Source organism: Orcinus orca, chromosome 1 (genome assembly GCF_937001465.1).
Source record: "Orcinus orca chromosome 1, mOrcOrc1.1, whole genome shotgun sequence".
Taxonomy (NCBI): Eukaryota; Metazoa; Chordata; class Mammalia; order Artiodactyla; family Delphinidae; genus Orcinus; species Orcinus orca.
The window spans coordinates 145,444,913-145,463,085 of record NC_064559.1 but is presented as its reverse complement, the minus strand read 5'-3'; the positions used below and the strand labels follow the sequence as shown (position 1 = coordinate 145,463,085).

At 36.1% G+C, this 18,173-nt stretch overlaps 1 protein-coding gene across 1 annotated transcript in view; it reads right to left on the bottom strand.

The window, feature by feature from the left end:
• Positions 1-15,088, bottom strand: part of PIGK (phosphatidylinositol glycan anchor biosynthesis class K) — a 135,053-nt gene extending 119,965 nt beyond the window's left edge. Inside the window, exons 1-3 of the mRNA XM_004279945.4 lie at positions 14,640-15,088; positions 11,173-11,226; positions 2,770-2,861 (exon numbers count right to left, since the gene is read on the bottom strand). Of these exons, the coding sequence (XP_004279993.1) occupies positions 2,770-2,861; positions 11,173-11,226; positions 14,640-14,732 (239 nt within the window). The 5' untranslated portion in view covers positions 14,733-15,088. The remainder of the gene's footprint in view (positions 1-2,769; positions 2,862-11,172; positions 11,227-14,639) is intronic.
• Between the last annotated feature and the right edge of the window lie 3,085 nt (positions 15,089-18,173).

The window sequence follows — 18,173 nt, the reverse complement described above, 5'->3', positions numbered from 1 at the left end:
ACCATGTTATAATCAAAGTACAGACAAAGGATACCATAAAAGCAAACAAGGATGTCAAGAATACTTTTTTGAAGTACTAAAGTGATTTGGAAGGTCAGGTAAAAGTTACAGCTGTGCTTCCCAACTTGACTTTGCACCAGAACCACATATAGAGTTGATGTCTAGGACTCACTTCAGATTTAGTGAATTAGAATCTCCAGGGGTGAAGCCGAGAAATCAGTATTTTTAATATGTACCTTGAGTGATTCAGAATCACGGCCAGGTTTTGCTGGCAGTGAGCTAGAAGTATAGACAACCATTCCAGGCAAAGAGAATAGCTCAGTATGGTTGGAGTAGGTGAAATACAGACAGAAAATCAAAATGAAATCAGAACAAGAATACTGACACAATTAATGTGACATTTCAAACAGGATCTAAGGAACTGATGTGAACTTCCACAATAAAAGGCAATCATCTGTGTCATGTGTTTCGGTAAATGATTTCTGACATGAACTAGTTTTTTATTGAAGTATATGGAAAAACTAAATGCAAATACTTTGCATTGCAAGACAAAGTAAAATGCTCCTTTTAAAAAGCAAATAAGGTAAAACAAAATAAAACAGAGTTCTACTCATAATTTTTATTCAATGCAGTGACCACACATTTTTCTCAAGATACACAGCCTGAGAAGCTATGATATACGTCAGAAGCTAGGATAATACTGTTTTAACTTGAAAATGTTCCATAATGTATAAAATAAATTCAAACTGTATTTTGAAATTCAAGCTTTAAAACTGAAAACCACTCAATGATTTCAAGTCTCCAAACTGTTATTTCATAATAGTTTATTACTTTCTGATTAAAATTTACTTATAATTATATTTTTATACCTAATTCCAGGTAGGGGTAAAGTGAGATAAGTCACCAAGAAGAGGAGTATTCACGATAATAGACTAAAAGCCAAATAGAATCTATTCTATTGATCGCTTTTTATTAAGTAGTAAATGTTTTAAATCATCAACTGTTTCAATCCCCAATTCATTCTCCAACAAAGACTTCATAACCAGAGATGTAGACAGGAAAGCATTTGAAACAGGAATAAGCTTTTAAAGAATATTCTTCAGAAACCTAAGGAAAAACTTACTAATTATTATATATAAAATATATCCTACAGTTATATTCTATTTCTAAAAAGTCCTTCTAAATCTTACTTAAATCATTTAAACATATCCTCATGACTTATAGACAGGACAAAGACTCATTTACCAAAGTGAAACCTACTGCCAAGCCATGCATAGTAATTCCCTGAAGGAGCACATTGGGTATAGAAGCAATAGCAGTTAAAAATCAACAGACTAACTACATACACCTATTTGAGAACTAATTAACAAATAACATTAATCAGCTAATTACAAGAATAATTCTTAAATTTGATATAACAAATCATCCTTTCTCAGACTTAATTTAATGTACTTTTTAAAAATGGTATTACCAAGATGCCTTAACTTCCAGATGAAATACAGGAATTAAATTACAGCTCCAAGGCTATAGTTGTCAGCTTCTTAGGCTAAAATGATCTATTGACATAGACTGTAAGATAACTTTGTTTCCTGAGTCATGCCCTGCTTCCTTTCTTCTCCTGCAGCACTTTATACATATCTCTAGTCACTTTACTGTAAGTACCTAAATCCTGCAAAGAAGGTAGTACCACTACCATGTAATAGCTAAGGAAATAGGCTTAGTATCACGAAATGATTAACCAAAATCACCACTAAACCCAGATTTCAAACTCAGATCTGTTTAACCGCAAAGCTCTTTCCACACTTCCTCACAGGTAGAGAGGAACACAGAACTAAGTAAATCAAACCTAAGTAACTGAACTGACTGCAATTTCTTCTATAACTGCTTTGGAAGTAGCAAAAAACAGATCTATCATATCTGACAAACCAAATGTAGAGAACAGGTACTTAGGGGTGGAGGTGTGGGAGTTCTGCTTAGTACTTGAGCTCCCTCATATAATTAGGGAATATACCACTTTATGAGTCTTCACAGAAGGTAGAGCCCCCCCTCCTTATAGAGAAGCTAACAATGCCACATAGTCATTCTTCTTGTCACCCCTGCAGCATGGACATGGGCACTTAATCTATATTCTGCCAACATGACATTCCCACCAAGGACTCTAAATTAAGAGCTAGAGACAGTAAAAAGCTGGGACGGCAAAGGTCAGATTTTGGCAGCAGGCCACAGAAGCAACATTAAGTTTCCAAAGGCAACGGTAGCAGCAATGTGGTAGCTGAGTCTAGCCATCAGCAATTCAAGGTGCATTCCTATCACTGGACTGGTTTTATGCCATGATTTTTAGATATGTCTTTTCTGTTACGTAGTCTCTCTTGTTCCTGACTCTTTAAGGCCTCAGCCTTCCCAGCAACTTGGTAAACTAATCAATATGCTTTCAATAAATACCTTTTCTACTTGAATCGGTCAGAATTGCCTTCTGTTGCCTAAAATTAAACCCAGACTGAAGCATTGAATAATTAAATAAATGACACTGAACAATTATACTTCATCAAATCTTTTTACCTTAGTGTTGATGGTTGTTTTATATAATTTGCCATTATGCTCTTAAGTAAGAACTATTTTATACATGATAGTTATGCTCTAACAACAACAAAATAATTTCAAAATAGGTTTCTTTATGTTTTTCAAAAGCAACACAAAAAAACAAATATAATATCATCTAAAGGTGATTTTCACTGAGGATCAGAGTTAAGCTTTATTAAGAATACTTACCTGTCAGGAATACCTAGCCTCTTGACACTTCTATAAACAGAAAGAGTATTTGCAACATGTCGATAATTAAACCAGAATCGGGATGTACATACCTAAAGTAATAAAACAAATATATTATTTTTAGGAATCAAAATAAGCTACAGAGTTACAGAATTACTTCTCTTTAAGTAGGATGTAGAGATACCTAAAAAAAGAGTATGTCATAATCAGGACTAGAAACAGCAAAGCACATAAAGAATGGTCAATAAAACCAATCTCTCTAGAAAAAGGTCTTTCATCACTAGTCAAAAAAACATTCAGCTTAAGAGAAAACAAATATTTGGGGAATTTAATCAAATACTGAACCAACTTAGTTACTCTCAATTTATGATTCTATAATGTTCCTATTTCTAAAATATTAAATTCTTTAGAACCCACGACAATGCCCATAATCTCTTCACAGAATAGAAAAGAATATTAACTACATTGGGTTATATAATATTCCTTTCACTCTGGATTGCTTCCTAATTTTAGTTGTGAAAAACATAAGAGAGAGACTAAAACAAAGCATAGAAAACAGGTTTATATGCACATAAGGGAATGCATTATAAAGAAGCTGTTGAACGGAACAGAAAACTAGAAACGATTTCAACAAGTTTTACACTTAAAGACAAACTGATCCTTAAAAAAGATAACAAAGATACTAGGAAAATCTAATGCCATGCCTCAAAAGTCAGCCCTCTCGAATGCTCATTCCAAGGGAGAAACCAGAGACTGGGATCAGTTGGTAATATATCTATCCACTAAGTATCCTCCTACCTCCTACCACACTGTTCTGCTGATAGTAAGTGTAATGACAGTTTTGAGAATACCACAAATGTTCCTGCCCCTGTAAATAGGACAGAACCACAAGATTTTTTTATTAAACTGAATTTTCAACCTGGAATCCAATAAGGAGAAGACTAAAATTCTTGACTACATAAAAAAATATGTACCATAAAATCCTAACAGAAATGAAAAACTTGAAATAATTATAACCCAATAAGAAAAAGATGAACAGCCCAATTTTGAAAAATGGGCAAAGGATGAGAGCAAGCATTTCATAACAAAAGTATTAAAAATAGACAATAAAAGTCTTAAAGATGCTCAACTTCTGTCATAATATAAGAAAACAGGTTTGTGATGTATCTGTTGGGCTGAAGCCTTCCCTAAGCAGATTTCCAGCCACTGTGAGGATGGTAAATGGCTTTCAGCTCATGCTGAGTGGCTGCCTAGAGTCCTGTGCTGAGGATGATTGTGAAGCGGGTCCAGGGACTGCAATGAACTCTGAGCACTGGCTTTCACTGGTGAGCAAGGGAGCTTCTGACTGGAGTCAAGATGGCAGAGTAGGAGGACGCAGAGTTCGTGTCTCCTCACAACTAGGGCACCTACCAGGCGCTAGTGGAGGACCTCAGACACCTAAGGGGACAGGAGGAATCCCTGCATTATCGGGCCAGAGGTCAGGCCTGATCTCCTGTGGTGGGAGTGCCAAGTCCAAACCACTGGACTACGAGAGAACCTCAGACCCCAGGGAATATTAATCGGTGTGAGCTCTCCCGGAGGTCCTCATCTTGGCACCAATACCCAGCTCCACCCAACTGCCTGCAAACTCCAGTGCTGGATGCCTCACACCAAACGACCAGCAACAAAGGAAAACAGCAGCACTCATCCAAAAAAAAAAAAAAAAAAATGAGATGACAAAAATATATGTTACAGATGAAGGAGCAAGGTAACCTACAAGACCAAATAAATGAAGAGGAAATAGGCAACCTACCTGAAAAAAATTTCAGTGTAATGATGGTAAAGATGATCCAAAATCTCAGAAACAGAATGATGGCACAGATTAAGAAAATACAAGAAATGTTTAACAAGGACCTAGAAGAACTAAAGAACAAACAGTGATGAACAACACAATCACTGAAATGAAAAATACACTAGAAGGAATCAATAGCAGAATAATTGAAGCAGAACAAATAAGTGAGCTGGAAGATAGAATGGTGGCAATAACTGCCAAGGAGCAGAATAAAGAAAAAAGAATGAAAAGAAATGAGGACAGTCTCAGAGACTTCTGGGACAACATTAAACGCATCAAGAGTCGAAATATAGGGGTCCAAGAAGAAGACAAAGAGAAAGCTCTGAGAAAATATTTGAAGAGATTATAGTTGAAAACTTCCCTAACATGGGAAAGGAAATAGTCAATCAAGTCCAGGAAGCACAGTGAGTCCCAGACAATAAAAACCCAAGGAGAAACACATGGAGACACATATTAAACTAAAAAAAATTAAATTCAAAGAAAAAATATTAAAAGCAGGAAGGGAAAAGCAACAAATAACATACAAGGGAATCCCCATAAAGTTATCAGATGATTTTTCAGCAGAAATTCTGCAGACCAGAAGGGAGTGGCAGGACATATTTAAAGTGATGAAAGGGAAAAACCTACCATCAAGATTACTCTACCCAGCAAGGATCTCATTCAGATTCGATGGAGAAATAAAAAGCTACACAGACAAGCAAAAGCTAAGAGAATTCAGCACCACCAAACCAGCTTTACAACAACTGCTAAAGGAACTTCTTTAGGCAGGAAACACGAGAGAAGAAAAAGACCCACAAACAAACCCAAAACAAGAAAATGGTAATAGTAACATACATATCAATAACTACCTTGAATGTAAATGGACTAAATGCTCCAACCAAAAGACACAGACTGGCTGAATGGATACAAAAACAAGACCCATATATATGTCTCTACAAGAGACCCACCTCACACCTAGGGACACATACAGACTGAAAGTGAGGGGATGGAAAAAGATATTCCATGCAAATGGAAACCAAAAGAAAGCTGGAGTAGCAATACTCATATCAGATAAAACAGACTTTAAAATAAAGACTGTTACAAGAGATAAGGAAGGACATTACATAATGATCAAGGGATCAATCCAAGAAGATATAATTATAAATATTTATGCACCCAACATAGGAGCAACTCAGTACATAAGGCAGATGCTAACAGCCATAAAAGGGGAAATCAATACTAACACAATAATAGTGGGGGACTTTAACACCCCACTTACACCAATGGACAGATCATCCAGACAGAAAATAAATAAGGAAACAGAAGCTTTAAATGATGCAACAGACCAGACAGACTTAATTGATATTTATATGACATTCCACCCAAAAGCAGCAGAATACAATTTCTTCTCAAATGCACACAGAACATTCTCCAGGATAGACTGCATCTTGGGTAACAAATGAAGCCTCAGTAAATTTAAGAAAACTGAAATAGTATCAAGCATCTTTTCTGACCACAACGCTATGAGATTAGAAATTAATTGCAGGAAAAAAACTGTTAAAAACACAAACACATGGAGGCTAAACGATACGCTACTAAATAACCAAGAGATCACTGAGGAATCAAAGAGGAAATCAGAAAATACATAGAAACAAATAACTGCGAAAACACGAGGACCCAAAACCTATGGGATGCAGCAAAAGCAGTTCTAAGAGGGAAATTTATAGCAATTCAATCTCACTACAAGAAACAAGAAAAATCTCAAATAAACAATCTAACCTTATACCTAAAGCAACTTGGGAAAGAAGAACAAAATAAATCCCAAAGGTAGTAGAAGGAAAGAAATCATAGAGATCACATAAGAACTAAATAAAATAGAAGTGAATAAAACAATAGCAAAGATAAATAAAACTAAAAGTTGGTTCTTTGACAAGATAAACAAAATTGATAAACCTTTAGCCAGACTCATCAAGAAAAAAAGGAAGAGGATTCAAATCAATAAAATTGGAAACGGAAAAGAAGAAATTACAACTGACACTGCAAAAATACAAAGGATCGTGAGACATTACTACAAGCAACTATATGCCAATAAAATGGACAACCTGGAAGAAATGGACAAATTCTTAGAAAAGCACAATCTCCAGAGACTGAACCAGAAAGAAATAGAAAATATAAATAGACCAATCACAAGTAATGAAATTGAAAATGTAATTAAAAATCTTCCAACAAACAAAAGTCCAGGACCAGATGACTTCACAGGTGATTCTATCAAACATTTAGAGAAGAGCTGACACCTATCCTTCTCAAACTCTTCCAAAAAATTGCAGAGGGAGGAACACTCCCAAACAAGTTCTGTGAGGCCACCATCACCCTGATACCAAAACCAGACAAAGACATCACAAAGAAAGAAAATTACACACCAATATCACTGATGAACATAGATGCAAAAACCTCAACAAAATACTAGCAAACAGAATCCAACAACATATTAAAAGGATCATACACCATGATCAACTGGGATTTATCCCAGGGATGCAAGGATTCTTCAATATAGGTAAATCAACCAATGTGATACACCATATTAACAAATTAAAGAATAAAACCAAATGATCATCTCAATAGATGCAGAAAAATCTTTGGAAAAAATTCAACACCCATTTATGATGAAAACTCTCCAGAAAGTGGGCACAGCGGGAACCTACCTCAACATAATAAAGGCCATATATGACAAACCCACAGTAAAGATCATTTTCAATGGTGAAAAACTGAAAGCATCTGCTCTAAGATCAGGAAAAAGACAAGGATGTCCACTCTCACCACTATTATTCAACATAGTTTTGGAAGTCCTAGGCATGGCAGGCAGAGAAGGAAAAGAAATAAAAGGAATATAAATCGGAAAAGAAGAAGGAAAACTGTCACTGTTTGCAGATGACATGATACTATACATAGAAAATCACAAAGATGCCACCAGAAAACCACTAGAGCTAATCAGTGAATTTGGTAAAGTTGCAGGATGCAAAATTAATGCACAGAAATATCCTGCATTCCTATACACTAACAATGAAAGATCAGAAAGAGAAATTATGGAAACTATCCCATTTACCATCACAATAAAAAGAATAAAATACCTAGGCATAAACCTACCTAAAGAGGCAAAAGCCCTGTACTCAGAAAAATATAAAACACTGATGAAAGAAACCAAAGATGACAAAAACAGATGAAGAGATATACCATGTTCTTGGATTGGAATAATCAATATTGTGAAAATGACTATACTACCCAAAGCAATCTACAGATTCAGTGCAATCCCTATCAAATTACCAATGGCATTTTTCACAGAATTAGAACAAAAAATTTTACAATTTGTATGGAAACACAAAAGACCCGAAATAGCCAAAGCAATCTTGAGAAAGAAAAATGGAGCTGGAGGAATCAAGCTCCCTGACTTCAGACTATACTACAAATCTACAGTAATCAAGATAGTATGGTACTGGCACAAAAACAGAAATATAGATCAATGGTACAGGATAGAAAACCCAGAGATAAACCCATGCACCTATGGTCACCTAATCTATGACAAAGGAGGCAAGAATATACAATGGAGAAAAGACAGTCTCTTCATAAGTGGTGCTGGGAAAACTGGACAGCTACATGTAAAAGAATGAAATTAGAACACTACCTAATACCATACACAAAAATAAACTCAAAATGGATTAAAGACCTAAATGTAAGATTTGACACTATAAAACTCTTAGAGGAAAACATAGTTAAAATACTCTATGACATAAATCACAGCAAGATCCTTTTTGACCCACCTCCTAGAGAAATGGAAATAAAAACAAAAATAAACAAATGGGACCTAATGAAACTTAAAAGTTTTTGCACAGCAAAGGAAACCACAAACAAGACAAAAAGACAACCCTCAGAATGGGAGAAAATATTTGCAATCAAAGCAACCGACAAAGGATTAATCTCGAAAATTTACAAACAACTCATGCAGCTCAATATCAAAAAAACAAACAACCCAATATAAAAATGGGCAGAAGACCTAAGTAGACATTTCTCCAAAGAAGACATACAGGTGGCCAAGAAGCACATGAAAAGATGCTCAACATCACTAATTATGAGAGAAATGCAAATCAAAACTACAATGAGGTATCACCTCACACCAGTCAGAATGGCCATCATCAAAACATCTACAAACAATAAATGCTGGAGAGGGTGTGGAGAAAAGCGAACCCTCTTGCACTGTTGGTGGGAATGTAAATTGATACAGCCACTATGGAGAACAGTATGGTGGTTCCTTAAAAAACTAAAAATAGAACTACCATATGACCCAGCAATCCCACTACTGGGCATATACCCTGAGAAAATCATAATTCAAAAATAGTCATGTACCACAATGTTCATTGCAGCACTATTTACAATAGCCATAGACAGATGAATGGAAAAAGAAGATGTGGCACATATATACAATGGAATCTTAGCCATAAAAAGAAACGAAATTGAGTCATCTGTAGTGAGGTGGATGGACCTAGAGTCTGTCACACAGAGTGAAGTAAGTCAGAAAGAGAAAAACAAATATCATATATTAACGCATATATGTGGAATCTAGAAAAATGGTACAGATGAACCTATTTGCAGGGCAGGAATAGAGACGCAGATGTAGAGAACGGATGTGTGGACACGGGGGGAAAGGGAGGGTGGGATGAATTGGGAGATTAGGATTGACATATATACACTATCATGTGTAAAATAGCTAGCTAGTGGGAACCTGCTGTATAGCACAGGGAGCTTAGCTTGGTGCTCTGTGATGACCTAGATGGGTCGGATGGGTGTTGGGGGGAGGGAGGTCCAAGTAGGAGGGCATATGTGTATACATATAGCTGATTCACTTCGTTGTACAGCAGAAACTAACACAACATTGTAAAGTAGTTATACAACAATTTTAAAAAAACATAAATTGATAAGTATCCAAAAGTCTGACAATTCGTACTATTGGCAAGGGTATAACAATACCCTTGCCAATAGTATGAGGGCAAATACTATAGATATGAGGACAAAACACTCATATCCTATTTATGGGAATGTGAACTAATATAAACCTTCTAAGAGGGTAATTTGCAACATATATCAAGTTTGAAAATGTACTTATTTTTTTATTTAGCTCATATAAGCATGTAAAAATATGTGTTCAAGGACTTTCACTATAATATTGCCTACATTAGCAAAAATCAAAACCAAAAAGCTAGAAACAAAATCACTACCCATCAGTATTATTTTTTTTAACCATGAGTATGGATTATCTTTGTAACATTTTTTATTAAACAGAGACAAAAATGTTTTATTCAAAGCAGATCCTGAAACTAAAATAGAATCTGACTTTCCTTCTATCTCCCTCTGGTGGCAAGTTTTCTCAATAATATTACAAGAGCGAAGGGGCATTTCATTTACCTCTGATCATCTAGTCAAGATTAAAATTAATTCAAACTGGGAGGAAAAACATATATATTTTTTTTCTTTAATTTGAACTACGTAACATTTAAAGAAATGTATGTTTTATACTTTCAACTTGGCCCCGGTCAAATTTCATAATTTTCCACTTAAGAAAGTACAATTTATTGAAGTCTCACTCTACTAAGAGTTAATGTGTAAAATATTGCACAAAACATGAAAACTGCAGTTGTCAAATACTCAGAAGTCATTCTTTTTCACCTTCTATTTCTCATCTGAGACCTAGGTTGCTGAGATTAGAGAGGGGCTCAGTTAAAGATTTCCCAGAACAAGGAAGACTTCAATGTGTGTGTAGTATAAGCTAATAGGCTCCTATTCTAAAAGATGAGCCCTTTGGCAATTAGCTATCGCACATAGGCAGTTATTCCCTCTTTTAAGAATTCCTATAGCGAGACTAATTGGAAGTGCCCTTAGTTTCCTATAGAGCAAGTTATCTTCTCAAATTGGTGGATCATGGCCTGCCCCCTCATAGTTTTCCCCAATTTAAGTGGTCACTGAAAACCCATCTCCTTATCATGAGCAGCTTTTGTTCAATTCCTTCATAAAATCTCTTACGAGGCAGTAGCATATAAAAGGTTTTTGTTCCTAAGAACAAGAAAATGAGTCATGAACCCACGTTGCTATTCTATTTAATCACAGTAACATAAAATTAATTTGTCTTCTAAACTTTTCTGTGTAACTTGAATTTTCTACAATGACCATTTATTTTTGTAAACAGAAAAAAATAATTAAAAAATAAAAACAAAATAGCCAAAGTAGAGAGTATCTATAAACAAATATTACAGATAAGAAATACAATTACCAGTTTCCATCATTAAAATAACTCTACACTTTATAAAATGCTCCCTTTCACAATAGGATCCCTAATTTATTTTTCCATGTATTTACACATCACCCCTTGACAGACACACTGAAGACAAAGGATATTATTAGTTGATGTGATCAATTTAAAATATAGCCAAATGAAAATAATTTCTGTTATAAGATATAAATTATTTTCAAGAATTTGATTCACACAAAATTTCTCAGATACACATCTAATGTAAACAACGAGGTATACCTTTATAGAATACACTTACCAAAACCGCCCAGTTGTTCGTATGGCCACTTCTGAAGAACTGTTCCGCTTGATCCTATTAGTCAAATAATAGCAAAAAGCTTAAAAGAAAGTCACATTTCCCAGAATAAAGACTGATAAAGGACAGTTACGATTCACAGAGTTTTTACAGTTGTAATAACAGTAAGCCATCATTATGCAAGTTTATAAATATTCTAGTATCTGACCTTATGAAAGACAAAATAGTTTTATTTGGGGGGAGCAGGAGGCTACTGCAAGAGGGGATTTTTGTTTTAAAACATTTTATCTCAAATGCAGTCAGCTCTTCCTCATGCTTCTCATTTTCTATTCAATCTTCAAATTGTGAATGACATTTCATTTCTTGATTCACATATATTAATACCCTTCCTGCTGAAATTTCATTCAATATTCGCTCCTACTCTGTGCTGAGTGCTTCTTATTATTTTATTTTAACTCACCAATATATGTGATTAAACACATTCTCTAGCATACTTCCATGTACCATTTTGCTAATCTGTTAAAGTCTGAATTATATTTACCATCATGGAACATTAAAAACCTCAGCATCCAATACCATCCAGACACCTAATGAACATGACTTTTATTATATATTAAAATAATAGTGAATATAAACCATAATGATTTCAGATCTGCCCCTAAACAGTATTAATTACTAGAACAGTCAGACTGCCTGGATTCAAATCTGGACCCTACTACTTACTAGTTGTATAAACTTAAGAAAGCTGCTTAATTTCTTTGTACTTCCATTTCCCCACCTATAAAATGATAACATTACCTGACTCACAGAATGTAGGAATGGTGACTAGAACATAGTAATTGTATAACAAATATTAGCTGTTTTAATTTTCAGCTGGCAAGAAAATTTCAGAAAGAATGAAATAAAAAATTCACTCAGTGTGTATGCGTCATATGTGTGTGTGCGTCATATATGTGTGTGTGTGTGTGTGTGCGCGCCATATATATATATATTTCTTTTTAAACTTTCTCAACAGCTGCATAGATGCTAAAGAAAGCAATGTGCTATAGTGGTTTAGGAATTTGAAGATCTGACTGTGAGAATGGGGTTAAGTCATTTAGCTCTGTAGACTTGATTTTCCTCACGTAGAAATGGGAGTTGACCCGATAACCTCTAATGTCCCTTCCAGCTCCAAAATCCTCACATCATTAAGACTTCAGTGAAAAAATTGAGATGGCAAAACTCTTTTGTGATTGTTTAGACAATATAGACACTGCGAAGTTATTCATTCATTCTACACACAGTGGAGCACCTATTATGTGCCAGGTACCATGTAATGTACAGGGATGCAAAAAAGTCACTAAAAAACATGCTGCTTTCTCTCAAGAATCCCAGAGTTCAATAAAGAAGACAAGCATGCAAACACATTACACTACTATGTAACGTTCATTCATTCATCACATTCATTGGGTACCATGTGCCAGTCCCTGTTCAGTGCTCAGAATACAATGATGGGCAAAAATAGTGCTAGTACTTGCCTCCAAAGAAGTTACTGTCCAATTTGATAGACATACATTAAGCAGATAAGGACAAACTACAAATTCTATAAAGGTAAGATATACAGTATCATAAAAGAGTATAATAGGGGGACCTAACCTGATCAGGGAATGGGAGGGGGAAGGGCAGGCAGGGATGTCAGGGAAGGTTTCTCTAGAGAAGTGACATTTGGTTAGGATCCAAAAGATGATGAGAAGAGGGAAGATAATTCCAGACAGAGGGAACATGAGCCCAAATGGCAGAAGGAAGCTTAAAAATTTCTAGAAACTGAAAGATTAGCACAACTAGAAGTTTGAAAAAGAGAGAGCGGGAGAGAGAACTGGAGGTGTAGGCAGGAGCCAAAGAATGCAAGGCCTTGTTTATGGGTCATAATCAAGATTTAGTTCTTTATCCTTAAAGCAGCATTAAGGTATATACGGGTGACATGATCAGATTTGCATATTTAAAAGTTACTCGGGCTGCAGCTTGGAGAACAGACTGGAAAGAAAAAAGAATGACTTGAGCCAGACCAATTAGGTAGCTATTGTCCTCTAAGTGAAAGATGATGTAATAATAGAGTACAAAGAATACATGGGTTATAAGAAACGAGTGCTATACTAGCTAAGTGCACAAATTACAACAGTAAAGGCAAAAGTAAAGGATAGGGAAAGATTCTACAGAGGTTAGCTTTTACTGCATTTAGTAAATAAGCAAACAGAAGAAACTGGAGGAATGAAATATGGTAATGTAAAAAAGCACAACTGTGTAACTACAAAAAAGAGTAATGGTATCCAAAATGAAGTATACAAAATAACTTACTAAATAAGGAAAATAGAACTTCTATTTAAGTTTACATTTTCTAAACAATATGCTTTTTAAATACTGAATATATAAATTAGCAATAATTCATGAATAGAAGGAGGGAGTGCATGCTCTCTTTTTAACTGGTAGGGATGTGTATTCAAAAAGTTTTGAGCCGCTGGTCTAAGCTCAAGGTCTGAGATGGTGGGGAGAATGGGGTCCTATATGAAGAATGGAAAAGTCTCTGCTTAGAGACCAGATCATGATGTTTAGACTCTATTCTGTATGTAATGAAAAAAATACTGAAAAGATTCAATCAGAAGAATAATCTGATCAGGTTTACATTTGATGAAGACTAAAGTAAGGGAGTTTGGAAGCCTAGAGGAAAAAAGATAAAGTTATTGCAATAATCTAAGCAAGAAATGACCAGGGCCTGCATTAAGCCAGTCGAACTGGACAGCTGAAAGCAATTTTAAAAGTTCAGAACATAGAATTTAGTGATGATTAAAATGTGAAATAAAGAGAGGAGTTAATTTTTAAAAACCCTAGGTTTCTAGCTTAGAAGCAACCCCAAAAGAGGTGGGGTAGGCAGAATATAAAACTTTGGACACAAAAAGTTTCAACTGTCTGCTGACTATCTGGGCCCCTAAGCCAGCTGGATATTCTGAAAAATGATGCTAGAGAGGTAGGCTGCAGAACTGGACGAAGGTATTGTCAAGAGTACAGGGGATAGTAAAAGCTTTGTAACGCGCCAGAACGTAGTGTGAGCCAAAAATAAAACACCGTATCCATCTGACTCCTATTAAAGGAGAGCGTTATAGTTTGGTAGCAAGGAAAAGTAGGTGCGGCACTCATGCGCTGACCTTTCACCAGCTAGGGACTGCACGCTCGTCGGAGCAAAGGATCAGGCCCTCCCCCGCCGCCCAGGACTTGATTCTTTTCATTCACCGTTTTAAAAGGCTGAAACAGACGGACACTGTCCTATCCCGTCCCCTGCGACACCCTCCCCACAGCCCAGTCAGCCTAGGAAGAGGCTGGTGGGTGACTCCAGAAGGCTTCCCTCGGCGGCTGTGTATCGGACATCTGCTGGGCGCTGACAGCCAGGCCACAGCTGTCCCCCCAGGGCCCTGTCGCTCAGAGGGCCTGACTCCTACCTCGATCTGACTAGCGGCCAAGCTGCCGAAGGGCAAGAGCAATAACCCTACCAGGGTAAAGAAACCCTGGCCGAGAAAACAGGTGTCGGCCATGTTTGCCGGCTTCAAACTCGCGCACCTGGAGGGGCGGAGCGAGTGCCGTAAAGCAGCGCGGGGCAGGGTTTTGCGTACTTTTGTTTTGGTTTTTTTTTCTTTGCGACGCCTGCCCCGCCTCCTGGCCCCTCGCCCGCCTTTAGAAGCCCGCGCTTCCGTAGACCTTGAGTTTCCCGGGTAACTGGGGCACAGTAGAGGAAGGACTTGAGTACTTTATCTTTGACTACATTTTTGATTTTTTTTTTTTTTTTTTTTTTTTTTTTTTTTTGGTGCGTGGGCCTCTCACTGTTGTGGCCTCTCCCGTAGCGGAGCACAGGCTCCGGACGCGCAGGCTCAATGGCCATGGCTCACGGGCCTAGCCGCTCCGCGGCTTGTGGGATCATCCCGGACCGGGGCACGAACCCGTGTCCCCTGCATTGGCTGGCAGACTCTCAACCACTGCGCCACCAGGGAAGCCCTACATTTTTTATTTTTATATCGTAAAATGGATGTAACATTTTAAAACTTTTTTGAAAGGTGAGAGAGAAAAACGTGTGAACCCATAAACTTTAAGAAATTATTTCCTTTTCCGCGTAGGGCTGCCAGTACTTTGACTATATGAAGCATGATGTGGTGGGAAGAGTAAGCTTTGGGGCACAAAAAGATGAGTAATTGGATCAATTACAAATGAAAAGATGGGTGAGTGCTTCAGCTAACAGGCTTGGGGTCTATTACCTATTAAAAGTATGAACCCGGAGAAATTAGTGAAATTTTTGTTTCTTCTGTAATTATAGAGCTAAGACACCTCAGAGTCTGAGGATTTAATAAGATCATGTGTATTTATTCCATTATGTTCGTTATATGCATTTAAATTCTGCTTTGCGTCTAGCATGGCATTAACATGTGTTTATGCTTCTTCGTAATCTTCATAAATTTAACATTTAATGGTAACATGGAATTCTTATGCCTCAGCCAAAGTAATTGTCCTTTTTGGGGGCAATACAAAGTCTCAACGGTTTACTATTAAAATAATATTGTAAAGAGTATCTTTGGGTATTGGCTTTTTACACTTGCGAATTACTTTCTTTGGATAATTTTCCTGGAGTAGGAATGTTGAGTCAAAGGATACAAAAGTTTTAGTGGCTATGAATGATGTTTCTCTGCAAAGTGTACAGATCTACAGTGCCATCAAAATACACAACCTAAGACCAAATTATACCATTTTTTTCTAAATTCCTTGGGATAAAATGTTACCTCAAGGTTGTTATACTTCTAATTCTTTAATTACTATCAAGATCTGATGTCTTGTTTTATAAAATATCTGTACGTCCTCTGATGTAAATTATATGTTCATAGCTTTGTTTTACATATGAGTTTGAACGATATCTTTACAAAGAAGTGACATTGACCCTAGCCATATTTTATGCTCTTGCTTTCCCAGTCTCGTCTCTCTTTCCATTTTGTTTCTCTTGCTTTTGCACTTTGTGATATCTTTAATGTTAGGTAGTCAAATTTCAGGCTTTCCCTTGTGAAGATAAGAAAGTTAGCACACTACCACCGTGTCTTGTACCCGAATGCCTCAAGTTCATTTAGGTCTCAGACCAAAATTTTATTTTCTTTTAATTTTATATTTAACTCTTCAACTATCTGGAATATATTTTGGTATATTCTATAAGATGTTTTAATATGTTGAGTACTGCTGCATAACAAACCACCCAAAACTTTGTGGTGTGTCCACACCCAGAGACACAAGGATGTAGAAACAGGGAGACATGATTCTGTGGGAGCCATTGCTATAATGATCTACCAGTACTTTTATCAAAATTGGTATTTAATTACCCAGTATAATTTTCTACATAATGCTTACCTTTCTTATTGACTCATGATATCTCTTGTATTAAATTCTTATAAGAAATAGAATATTTCTAGACTCTGTTCTCTTCAATTAAAATAGGTATCTAGTTTGGGGCCAGAACCATGTTTTTTTAAAAAAATATTTATTTATTTATTTATTTATATTTTTGGCTGGGTCAGGTCTTAGGTATAGCACATGGGATCTTTCATTGCGGGGTGCGGGCTTCTCTCTAGTTGTGGTGAGCAAGCTTCTCTCTAGTTGTGGTGCACAGACTCCAGAGCACGTGGGCTCTGTAGTTGCAGCACACAGGCTCTCTAGTTGTGGCATGGGCTCAATAGCTGCAGCTCACAGGCTCAGTTGCCCCACAGCATGTGGGATCCCAGTTCCCCGACCAAGATTGAACCCGCATCCCCCTCATTGGAAGGCAGACTCTCAACAGTGGGGAAGTCCCCCCCATGTTATTTTAATTATTTTTACTTTTAATATGTTTTGATATTTGGCCATTAGGGCTAACCGTTTCAGTACACTTCATTTTTCATGAAATTCTTTGATGATTTTGCCTGGTAATTTTCCAACTGAATTTTATAATCCTTCTTTCAATTTATTAAAAAAATACTATTTGGGTTTTTTCAATGGGATTATGAAAAATCTGTTAATAAATTTGAGAGAAGCTGACATCTTTATCATATTTAGTCTCTCATTCAGGCATATGGTAGTTTCATTTATTTGTGGTTGCTTTTTTAAATTTCTCAGTAAAACTCTAAGTCAGAGGTCACTAAATTAAGCTACTTCATAAGCATTTTTAACATTTGTTGTTATTCTTAATGAATGTCCTTTTCATTATGTAGGAAATATATATATAAATGATTATAAATAATATCTATAATATTATGTATTCTGTTCAGTTATTGTTGGGATGCAGGTCATATTTTCTGTCCAACTGCTTTTTCATTATTTTAATAAGAATTATTTAATTATCTTAATATTCAAAATTATTTAAAACTTGTGTTTGACAAATTGTTTTGGCTTTCCTAGTTTTACAGTAATGTTATCTGCAAATTATCTTTTTGTCTCTTCCTTTCCAGTATTATTTCTTGTATTGTATCTTGGATCAATACTTCATTTTCATGGCTTATGTTATGGCTTAATATTAATTAATATATTAATTACAGAAGATTTTCTTGTTTCATTTTAATTTTAAAAGAATGGCTTTAGCACTTTTCCATTAAGTCTGTCATTAGCTCTTGGATTTGAGTAAATACTCATTGTTATGTGAAAGAAGTAGACTTCTATTCCTCTTTTTTCATTGAACCACTGATTTTCAAGTATGGGGTGGCCAGCTTCAGACCTTAATGTAGGACACATGAGCAGTTTTAAACACTACTCAAAGTGGGAAATAATAATTTTTTAATCTGTTAATATGTGAAATAACATAGTTTAAAATTTGGTTAGAATTGTTAACGATACTCAGATACAGAGAACAGATTGGTGGTGCCAGAGGCAGAGGGCAGAGGGTGGGCAAAAGGAGTGAAGGCATTCAAAATGTATAAACTTCCACTTAAACAAATAAATCCTGGGAATGGTGACTGTAATTAACAATACTGTAT